Source organism: Oryzias melastigma, unplaced genomic scaffold, assembly GCF_002922805.2.
Source record: "Oryzias melastigma strain HK-1 unplaced genomic scaffold, ASM292280v2 sc01281, whole genome shotgun sequence".
Classification (NCBI taxonomy): Eukaryota; Metazoa; Chordata; class Actinopteri; order Beloniformes; family Adrianichthyidae; genus Oryzias; species Oryzias melastigma.
The window spans coordinates 21,821-33,239 of NW_023417865.1; the positions used below are offsets into that span (position 1 = coordinate 21,821).

Sequence of the window (11,419 nt, forward strand, 5' to 3'; positions counted from 1 at the left end):
TTATTTACTGAGATGAAAATTCTGAACAAAATAGATAATGTTTTTACTTTAAAGAACTGCGTGTATTTTCTGTCCTCAGGTTCTGCAAGTGTTCACAGTGAATCCCAAGAATATCGCGCTCATCAGCCAGCCCAGAGTGAATCTGACATTGATCAGCTACTACACTCAGTTAGTTTATCAGCAAGACAGCAACTTTAGTCCACTCCTGTAAGTTTAAATAATTTAAATTAGCTGTTGTTATACCAGCTATAAACCTTCAACACATATACTGAATGTACAAACTGCACGTGACCCTAAACTCTACAAACTGTTATTTGCTTTGTAGTCTTCCTTCAGTGAGTCAGTGCTACGCTCCTGGTCCTGCATTCACCCAACTGAATGCAAGTGACAGCATGAAAGTTTTAGAAACCCTCAAAGTGGTCTGTAGTAACCTGGATGAGCAGGTAATAGACATTTGTTTAAAAACATTATTTTTTTTATGTGTTGTTAAAAGAAGTTAATCGTCTGAAAAGAGAAACCTCAAAGCTTACTCATATGTATAATTTAGAGGGAGCAAAAAGTGGATTTTGAGTGCATTTTGAATAATTCCTAATAGTTTTTTGCACTTTTGTTTTTGAATGAACAATAAAAATGTCAAATGCTTAGATACAACTGAATTCCAAAATGTTTAGCACCCCAGATGGCAAAGAAGACCAAAGGTTTATTATGGCTAGGTCCAATCTCCCTGACCCCTACAGGCGATCTAGTGCCCTGAATTTTAACGCAATTCTGACACGTTTACAACTACTAATGTCAAATAAGACATCACTGATTTGCCGAAGTAAATATCTAACTTTTATGAACATTAGCATAAAAATTTTATAAAGACTATTTATTAATTCAGATGGAGAAAACTTGAGTAATTTATATTAAAAAAAACAACTTTAAAGACCCACTCCGGTCATCCTTTGATATATTTTAAAATAATTCCCAGTCGTCTGTCTTTATGATTATGCTGTTTTCGGACAAAATAAAAATTGAAAAAAAAATGTTTTTTTCTAGAAGAGAGTTTCTGCAGAGCGGCAGAAGTTCATTAGAAATTGGCCAGTGAGTTGTGGGCAGGAGCATTGACCCTGCTCCCCTTTCCCCTGCTGAGAACATGTATTATAATTTATAAAATTACATTTTGTAGAAACACAAATTAAAATTGAACCAATGCAAAACAGATGTGTTTGGAAAAAAATAAACAAACTTACACTGTCCCGCAGCTCCGTAGCCTTGCAGAACACCACGTTAGCCTCGCTAGCTAGAAGCCAGTCAATCAACAGTGCAGCTTATTCCACATGCTGTCGCGCAGCTCGGTTTCTCTTTGAAGCACCTGCAAATAAGACTTCTTCTGCCCCAGAAGCGTTGCCTATTTCTCTATCCCATCCCAATCTGTTATTTTTCTATACTGAAGCACATGTGCCGAGCTCGTACTGTCATGCTGCCTCCCGCCCGTGATGATGTACTGGCTCATAAATGTTGAGTCTCGACAAAAAACAACAGGGCCACTTACTGGCCCCTCCTGGCATTACCTAATTTAAATAATTAGAGCTCACTTGATTTGGTTACATATATATGATCCTAGCTGAATTCAAAGTTTTGCTTAAACGTGTTTCAGGAGCTAATAAAGTACTTGTGTTTATTTTTTATTTTTTCGGTTACACGTTAATATATATAATTAGTCTGGGATTTGTGGGTTTGTCTGCACACTAATAAAAGATCATCTTTACTTTGGTATTTGCAGATCTATGCTGCTTTGGCAAGTAACTTTAAGGGCAACCTTGACTCTTCATCAATTACTGCCCTGGGTAATCAAAGCACCAGTTTGTCTACAGGCCAGATAAAGACTATAAGCTCTTCACAGCTGATAAGTTCCCTAAGCACTCTCAGCATCGTGACTGGTTGGAGAGAAGGACAGGCCAAAACCATTATCCAGACTCTGATGAGTTCAGGACTAATGAAGGTAACTGTTTATACTTCACAATTTTGAGGTGAAAAGAGCAAAATAGAAAATGATCTGTAGTATGTAATACATTTCATTTGTCATTCTCCTTTTTACGTTCAATCAGATCAACAGCTCATCGTCACTCTCTCAGCTGGGCTCTCTTGTCATTGGTTTACCCTCCTACACGTTCAGCAGCATCAGCAGTTTAGAGCTCATCTCTGCATCCAAAAACCCATCCATTGTAGCATACATAATGTCTGGTTCTCAGATTCTGCAGCAGAGTTTTGTTTACCAGGTATGGCATCTTTATCACCTCTGTTGGACTTTAGTGATGCACTTATTAGAAAATAGCATTTTAGGAAGAAATCATTTCAGAAAATTCAACTACATTGTGAGCCTCTTTTATTGTCCATTGATTGTGGGTTCAAAACTCCAGGCTTGTTAGTTTGAAATGATCAAAAATAAGTCTTTGCAGATCATCACAGAGATTATTATTTAAAGGAAGATAGCTGAATGGGGAGATTAAAGGGAGACATAAAATGTTTTTTTGTACAAATTGGGGGGAAAACAATCTCTGAAACTCATGTTAACCCCATTGTGATGAGAGAAAAAGACAGCTCATGAACTAATAACAATCCAGTTCTAGTTTTTTTCTGTCTGAGTCTTTTTCCTCTTCCTTCCTTTTTACCATTTTTCAACAGATTGTATCATCGGACACAAACAGTTTGAAAATCATAGACAATATTCCAGACCAATTGGCCACTCAAGTCCCTCGAGTTTACCTGCAGCAGTTTACGAGTGACAAAGTCACTATTGAAAAACTCAACAAGAAAACATGGAAACGGCAGCAGGTAGAGTTTCTTCTGTCAAACTACATCTGCTTATTGATCTTCTATTTCATAATTTGTTTATGTCTTTTTTCAGGTTGAGTTGTTCTTTGACATCATAGCAGCAGATTCTGCTACTACCGTGTTAGAAGGTGCAGACAAGTGAGTATTTGTGAACAGATTGGACTGAAGGTGCCATAACAGAAAATTTTAGGGTTTTTTTCATGTCTGTTTGTTTGTTTTCAGCTTGTCCTCATCTGTGCTGCAAGGGTTCACATGTACAGGAGTAAGTCAGTTTTCAAGGACGCAGGTCACTAAGCTGGTAAAAGCCTGCCGGAGAAAAGGATCGAGAAAGGTGCCACTGTTGGAGACTCAGGTAAAGGCAGAGCAGCGTTTGTATCTAACCTTTGACTTATATAAAGAATGTTTGTTTGGAGTTACATAAAGGCTGTGTGTTCATACTGAGACAAACTTTCAGAACTCTCTTTCGCTGACAGGAATCCACAACAAATGTTTATTTTTCCTTTAAACGTGTTCACAGGTCTGCTCAAAGAAACCATTTATAATTCTAATGGTAGAACAAACACAGTTGGTTTAGTTGATTATTGTCACAAACGGGCAGACAGCTGGTTCCACGTGCAGCAGGTTCATTAGTCCCAACAGGAACTAAGCATAGGTAAAATTCCATAAAGCTAAATCAGGGTCAGACAAGCAGAGGTCAATCACGAGCATGGGATCATCCAAGAAGAGACTAGAGTTATTAGGGTCAGGGAGAGGGTCAGAGCAGGAAGCAGTCAATCAGAGATAAAGCAGGGTCAGGTACACAGAGGATCAGGTCCAGATGCAAACGCTCAGTAATGCAGGCATGGTGGCACAAAACAATACTTCGCACTGAGAGATGCTCTGTGCTGTGCTTAAAGGGTAACCAAACAGGGAAGTTGTTGGTTCACACAACCATAAGAACAATAATAAGAAAAAAATGTCTTCTTGTTTGGAAAAAAAAAATACTCTGTTTCTCTAACCAACAGCTGACCTGCATGTACAACTACATTAGCACAGAGTCAGATGCCACCAGCTTTGCTCTTTACCCTCCAGATATGCTGCTGTACTATGAGTAAGAATACTTCATTTCTTTTATTTTTTTAAAATCAGCAACATTTCAGAGACATAACTGGTATTTTTTCTTTTGCTTTTAGTTACTCTCTGGTGCCACAGAGCAGCTGCAGGTCATATTTTCAAGAGCTGGCAGATGCAGACTTCTCGGTTTTCTCTTCAGTCCTCAGCTACAAACAGACTGCTCTGTTTAATAATGCAAGGAGCTGCCTGGTGAGTACACACTAACAAAACTTTCCCAAGTTTTCTGTACAAGCACAATTAAAATCAAAGACCAAAAATATGTTATTGTACTTTAAGAAGTAAGGTGAAGTTCAAAATAGGTCTTTTGATTTATATTCTAGCTCTTACTTGCAATCTTGCACTTTCTAAAAATATTAAAAAAATTTTTTTTTGCCACTTAGAAAAACATTACCAAAGGTTTTTTCTTTTTTTTTTTTTAAAGAAAGTCACTTATTATAAAGAGTTTAGTTATGGCTATTTATCTCTAATTGAGTTTTTTCTACAGTAGCAGTGCTGCAAATTTTGCAGCAATACATATAAATTTATGGATACAATTACATTCTGCTTGTTTGCCTTATTTTTATGGTTTCTTAGGTTTTTTTTTTTCCACATTCAGTTCTTTCACTATTTTTTTTATTTTAAGTGTCTCCAATACAATTAAAACACTTTTACTTAAAAAAAAACACATTTGAAAAAAAAAAATATATATATATAAGTTTTTACTGGACTGAACAAATGTGTGGTAATGACATGGACAGAATTTTGCCTTTATTGTTCTGTTTTTCCAATTTCTCTTACATTGGTGGATTCCTGTGCTAAAAAGGTTTATGTTTTTCCTCTTCCTTCATTCTTCAGGGAATAACAAGCACAAGCTTGACTGCCGATCAAGTATCAATTTTGGGAAACATGTGTTGCATGCTGGACGGTTCCTACATTCAAAACTCTGACCCATCCATCCTGGAAAAACTCAAAAACTGTCCAGATCTCACTGCTTCTCAGGCAGCTGCAGTTACAACCCTTCTGATCAGTGGAAATACACAATACGGGTATCTCAGTAATTTCAGATTCTTAAAATTAAACCATTTGATGCTTATTGTTTTTGAATTGTTTAATATAATGATCCTGTTACTTATTTCGTTTTTTCTCCTAAATTTAGAAATACTTCCACATGGAATGAGACTACTCTGAAAAACCTTGATATGTTACCTTTGTATTTGCCTACAACTTTCTACGATAACTTTGACAAAGTGAGTAAATGTTTGCATTTATGTACCACATACAGGACATCACATTGGAACTTTTTTTTATTCCTTCTATTTTTCTTTGCAGAACACCAAGAAGACTTTCTTGAAATCCTTCTTAAATGTTATCAAAGAGAAAGGAGTGAGCAGATATAAGAGACAAGAGCTGAAGTCAGTAATAAGACAGTCTATCAAAAATAGGTCTAAGAGAACTACAGGTGAGAAATCCTGTCATTTATCTGTGTTTTGCATCAACCAGATGTTTTATTTAACCATGTTTCTCATTTTATTTACAGACTGTACAGTGGGAACAATCACTCAGTTCACCATCAGTGAAAGCACCTTCCCCTTTGACTATGATGTAGCCCAGTTTAATAACTGCCTATCAAACGTAACTGTCAAAGACAACTTTGATGCCATCACAGAAAAAGTTGATGAGGTGGACTACCTAAAAATTGTTCTCCACAAACTTGGAGAGGTACGTGACTCTTATTCTATATTTGAGACAGCATAGAGAAATGTATTTAAGACATCAAATGTATAAACTATGATTTGAAAAAAAGCAGTAGATTTTATTGTTTTGGTAACTTTTTGATTTTTAGGCTGTATTTTAATGAAAATATTTATTTACAAAAATGTTTACACAGAACCGTAACAACATTTGAATGAAATCTTGAAATTAATGAATGAAAATGAATTGATAACAATGTATATTTCCCACATACAATAACTTGTAATGATACAACCACAACATGTTAAAATGTTAAAGAACAGGAATAATTTTTAGAGGGAGACTGACTGGATGGATGATCCATGGTATTCCGAGAAGAGGAAGTAATAGAGAATTTGGAGCAGACTTTAACATACATGTTGGCGAAGGACACAGGTGACGAGGGAGTCATGGGGAAGTTTCAGGACAGGAATGTTGAAGGACAGGCGAATACATTTCCCCAGAAAACAGAAGGAGCATAGGAGGAAGTAAATAAGTGGGGGAAGGAGCACACAAGCTGATTACATCTTGTACAAACATTGTAATCTGAAAGAGATCCGTAACTGCATAGTCATATCTAGAGAGAGTGCAGCCAGACAGCATGGAATGGTGGTGTGTAGAATGATTCTGGTGGTGAAGAACATGAAGAGGACAAGGATAGTGTGGAGAACCACGTTGTAGAAGTTGAAAAAGGAAGAGTGCTGTGCAGCTTTAAGGGATTTGAGTTGAGACATGCTTTGGGAGATCAGGACGTTCTCCCAGATGGCTGGACAGGTACAGCTAAAATGATCATGGAGTCTAAGAGGAAGGGACTTGTAGTCTCATCTGGAATAAGGAAAACATTTAAGAAGACTGCTACAAAGTAAAAAAACAAAACAAAAAAAAACACTAAGTTTCCTTCTTCATCAAATCAGTTTGGTTATTGTCCTTTCAGAATTAAACATATTAAGATAAGCATTATTCACAAATGTAATGTGTGGATGTGGATTTATGGGTAACCTTTAACAAACAGCTTGAATTTCACAGTTAAGATTTATGTTGTTAAGGTTTTTTTCATCATCATTTTGACACAATTCATGACTATCTTAATAAAATGTATGATCACAAGTTGTTCTGCTTATGCATCAACTCTGCAGTTTACAGTGCCTGCCTTATAAAAACTTGAATTAATACTATAATAATTATTGCTGTACATAAAAATATTTACTTTTTCTTGCAAGTAATTTTTTATATGTAATTCTAATTTTAATATATATGACGCAAAAATATTTTTTATCTTGTTAAAACTTTAAAAATTTGAATTTGTCATGTACATATTATGCAAATTCGATGTATTTGTTTCCTCAAAAATCAAGTGTAGGTTGTCAAAATGTGCTTTCAGTTATTATTTATTCAGTTAATCTTGAATTACTTATGGGATGTTTGACAATGTTTCTACAAACTCTGATACATTTAAACTTTTATATGTATTTATAGGCTTACAACTTCATCATCCCAGAAGATCAGGTTCAAGTTTTAGGCTTTGCATCCAGCGTTGCCACCACTGATGACATCAGGTCATGGACCATCACTCAAGTGGACACACTTTCTGCTTTGATGGACTCATCAAACGGGGTCTGGGAACCAAGTTTGGTAAGCAAATAGTGTTATTTTTGTGCACATTTTTATTACAGTTTTTCCTCTAATCATTGCATGCTTTTAATCTTTCAGGCAAAAGAAATCATCTCCAAGTATCTGGCTGTGGAAGGAAACTCACTTGGTAGAGCAGAACTGAATGCTATCAAAGGACCTTACCTGTGCACTCTTGATCTGAGCGTCATCCAATCAATTACTGCTCAAAGCCTTAAGTGAGTAATCTGTATTTGTGGGACTGATGGCTCTTCTTAGAGCTTGAAGTTTAAGTTTATGCAATTTATTTATCTATGGTTTGTTGTTGTTGACCACAGATCCTGGGATGTGCTCTGATATAGAGGACACTGTATAACTGTCAATGACCTCTGGATCTGTTTTTCTGCTGCATCTCTCTTTTTAATGCTTCTACCACTAAAGTGTTATCACCTCAGATAATGTAATATGATTTATTTTACGTCTGTGTTAAGGAAACCAGACCAAATTTGAATAACATCAATAATAATGAACATTTGCACTGTGTTTTCTTTTAGAAAACCTCCACTTCAGCTTTTTACAAAATCACATGGCACTTTAAGGTTCCACTGATCCACACTGTATCCTGCCTGTTAGACCAATAGAGTTAGAACAGGATCAGGACCTCAGCCAAGACTGTTCAAGACTGAAGGGCAAACTTCTTCACTGTCGTTTTCTCATGTGTTCCTTCATTTTTGTCTTGTGCAGAGAAGCTGAAGCCCTGAACATTACCACCTGCACCCTGGAGGCAAAGAAAGCCATTTTCAACATTGCCACTCAATCATTTAGAGCCATTACACAAGCATCTCCTTCCTACCTGCTCTCTAGATCCTTCCTTGGTCAGTGAATCCAAACACTCACAGATACATGACATTTTGTATTGTTACAATATACAGTTTTTAGGTCAAAACAGAAAAAACAGAGGAAATAATAGGACTAGTTTACAATAATATAATCTATGATTTTTTTTCTCAGGAGGTGCATCTCTCAACTACATCCAAGGTCTGGTGCCGTCCAGCATTAACATGGACCTGGAAACCTTCAGCAATCTAGATCCAAATGTCGTGCTGGTCAGTTCTGTGTTTATGTGTTAGCCACAAATTGTGTCTTTTTTTCTGACTTTTATGTTTTCTTAAGAGTTTAAATGTATATTTTTTCTCGCTCTCCACAGGGTTTAACTGTAACTGAAGTAAAAGGTCTGCTTGGAACCAACCTGCCAGATTTGAAGTCTTATGAAAACCAACCACTGGTGCAGACCTGGATCAGAAATCAGTACCAGTCAGATCTAAACACTCTGGGACTGAATCTGTCTGGAGGCAAAGCTGACCCCGTAACCACTGCCACAAACGCTCCAGCAACAGCTGGATCAGGTGGTTCTACAGGTGAGTCTGAAACAAAGTGGGAACTGAAGATAAAACATGTCGGTAAAGTTAGTAACAAAAAATGAACAGCAAGTAAAAACTTCCCAAAGTATTTTACAATGGAATACTATTTATTTTCATTAAGCATTTTCTTAGTGCTTTAGGTACTTTCTCTAAGTTTGCTGGTATACTGAATTCAGGCCTAACATTTAAGACAAAGCTTGTTAGACTTATTTTTCATGCCACATAAATGTGTGGAAGAATTCACACTGAATTTGTTTGTTGACCAGGAAATTGTACCACAGAAATGTACAAGGTATATTTTGAAATCCTTAAAATTAGAAGCAAATTATTAGGTTTCTGTTTGTGTGCTTGATCATTTTTTTCTCCTTTTAAATTGGTCCAAATTATTGTATTTGATCCAAATTTTCAGTGTTCACTCAAATTTATTGGGATAGTTTGTCTTGATCAGAGTGGGAGACATCTCTGAGTGATAAGAAAGCTCAGACTATTGAGGCAAATGAAGAATGAGTAAGAAGATGGTTTAATATTACCATGTATTCAGATCAGGAAGAAGACTGTAACTTAAAAAAAGGAAGGATAAAAAATAAAGACCGGCCAAAACAATCACCAAACTAAATGTAGGCTCAATAGTTGACAGATCAGAGGGTAGTGAAGAGATGAACCGGATTATCAGTGACTTTAAATCACATTGAAACATCTTAAACATATAAAAGAAAGTATGTCAAATAACGGGTGCAAATATGTTGTTGGTTTCTAAAACAAGTCTTTGTGTTTCAGGCAGCGGAGTCCGAATCCAAGCAGACACCGGCTTCTCCTTCCTTGTTTTCCTGGCGATCCTCGTCACTTCTCAGCTCATCACTATCTGAACGATGTTGAATGACTGATTAAATTATCAGAAACTTTATTTCAATCGGAATAACTTGTTGATGTAAAATTTGTTAAAGGTGTTCTTTTGATGAACATATTTCATGTGCAATAAGAAGTTTATTTGATGATGGATGATCTTAATTTACTCTGTATGTCAGTTAATCTGCTTCATTATCTTCTTCTTATGCTTTTGTATTTATAAAAAAAAAAATATGACAATCTGTATCTCCGAATAACTTTAAAATACTATAAAATACTCAAAACTATAAAATTATATTATAAAGTTGTAACAATAATTATATCATTACACCACTGTACTTATGGACTTGTTTTTTTTTTTGTTTTTTTTATGTTGTCTTTACACTGCTGGGAGGACTTCAACAAGTTTTGATTGAGTGTTAATAAAAATGTTGGAAATGGTCAATTGTTCAACACAAGGGCGCCACTGGGTTTTAAGAACACGGGGACTTAGCCCGCAAGAATGCACATAATACAAACAAACTTTATGCATTTACAGTTGCTATTATTTGTGCAACGTTTCCCTGTTTGCCAGTTCCCTGGAAGCTTTACAATGCAAAATGCAGCCTCTGACCTGGCTCCAATAGATTAAAAGGGATGAAGAAGTGATAATTATAAGTGTATTATGACTATTTCCACTGATGATTAATTACCATGAGCTCGGATCAGTTTTTCAGAGATAAAAAAATGAAATAAATCAACATTATGCAAACCATTTAGCTTGGTGTGTAAGTCAGGTTTGTATTTATCAAAATGAGAAGCATCTGGTTTATTATTAGGACTATCTGCTGTTAGCTGGAGCTAACTATTTGGTACTACCTGCAGGGCCAAAGACTTACTTTCTTGAAAAACTTGCAAATCTAGATATTATCTAACTTGTATTGCTGTGTGTCCCCAGGTATAGATCATAAACACAGAACAGGTGTTGCTGCAGCGGAGTGTAAAGTTGCATTGAAAGTGTTGAATGGATTTTCAATAATGTGGGTGTTCCCTGTGAACAACTAGAATGGATTTAATAATGAAGAACTGGCGCCACCTTAACAGTGTAAAGTGAATGGGACCAAAAAAATGTATGATTATATATTGGTAGTTTTAAATAATTGATTTAAACTAAAATATATATGTCTTTGTGTTGAATTTCCCCAATTGTTGTATAAAAATAGAATAAGTAAAATTTAAAGAATAAAAATCCCTATATTATTCAGAGGGGCTTAAAACGTTTGGGGGGTTTCAGACCCCCTAAAATAGGCCTAACAACTCCACTTGTACAAAGTCTTTTGCTATTCTAAAGCATTTAGAGTTATTTTTGTTGGAATGAAGAGGCCAAGCCCAGCTGCTGTTTACCACAGCTTGTTCTGAGGGAAGTTCATCTATTGTGTCATGAAAGCAGATGTTATAAAATTTACAACATTCCAGAGGTGTTACAGTGATTCTTTCAGGGAGAGGGAACAGGATGTTCCTTTTTATATTTTTTTCATTTCATCCATCTGTTTTTTTTCTTTTCAGTCTATATGGTTTGGGAAGTAATGTGCTTTTTGGGGGATTTATATCACATTAGGACCTGTCCCACGCAAAGTGGAGGCAGATCCACATATGTGTTGAAAAGATCTCCAAATAGTTGTTATGGCTTTCGGTCTGAGTGTCTTAGAGTGTTTTCCTCATTAGTAGATTCCAATTTCTTACTTAAATTCTCATGGTTTGAGAAGTTCAGCAACTCAGAAGGCATTTTAATATGCTACACTGGCTTTCTGCATCCACATGACCCCGAATAGGACTGAAGGGGGGTTAGAAAATGGATAGACATAAGTTAAGGTGATGATGAGCTTGGCTTTTTGTCTGAAATCTATGTCCTCAGTTCAACT

The 11,419-nt window shown here is 36.0% G+C and overlaps 1 protein-coding gene across 1 annotated transcript in view; it reads left to right on the forward strand.

Moving 5' to 3' along the window:
- The window catches only part of LOC112140081 (mesothelin-like protein), a gene marked incomplete at its 5' end in the record, with an annotated part of 31,469 nt that extends 21,506 nt beyond the window's left edge, over positions 1 to 9,963 (forward strand). The window contains 19 exon segments of the mRNA XM_024262997.2: positions 81 to 207; positions 326 to 443; positions 1,769 to 1,987; positions 2,094 to 2,264; positions 2,671 to 2,820; positions 2,894 to 2,958; positions 3,043 to 3,172; positions 3,825 to 3,910; positions 3,993 to 4,122; positions 4,768 to 4,958; positions 5,069 to 5,159; positions 5,242 to 5,371; positions 5,450 to 5,631; positions 7,120 to 7,275; positions 7,354 to 7,490; positions 7,996 to 8,126; positions 8,263 to 8,357; positions 8,459 to 8,669; positions 9,450 to 9,963. Coding sequence (XP_024118765.2) covers positions 81 to 207; positions 326 to 443; positions 1,769 to 1,987; positions 2,094 to 2,264; positions 2,671 to 2,820; positions 2,894 to 2,958; positions 3,043 to 3,172; positions 3,825 to 3,910; positions 3,993 to 4,122; positions 4,768 to 4,958; positions 5,069 to 5,159; positions 5,242 to 5,371; positions 5,450 to 5,631; positions 7,120 to 7,275; positions 7,354 to 7,490; positions 7,996 to 8,126; positions 8,263 to 8,357; positions 8,459 to 8,669; positions 9,450 to 9,538 — 2,609 coding nt within the window.
- Positions 9,964 to 11,419: the final 1,456 nt, after the last annotated feature.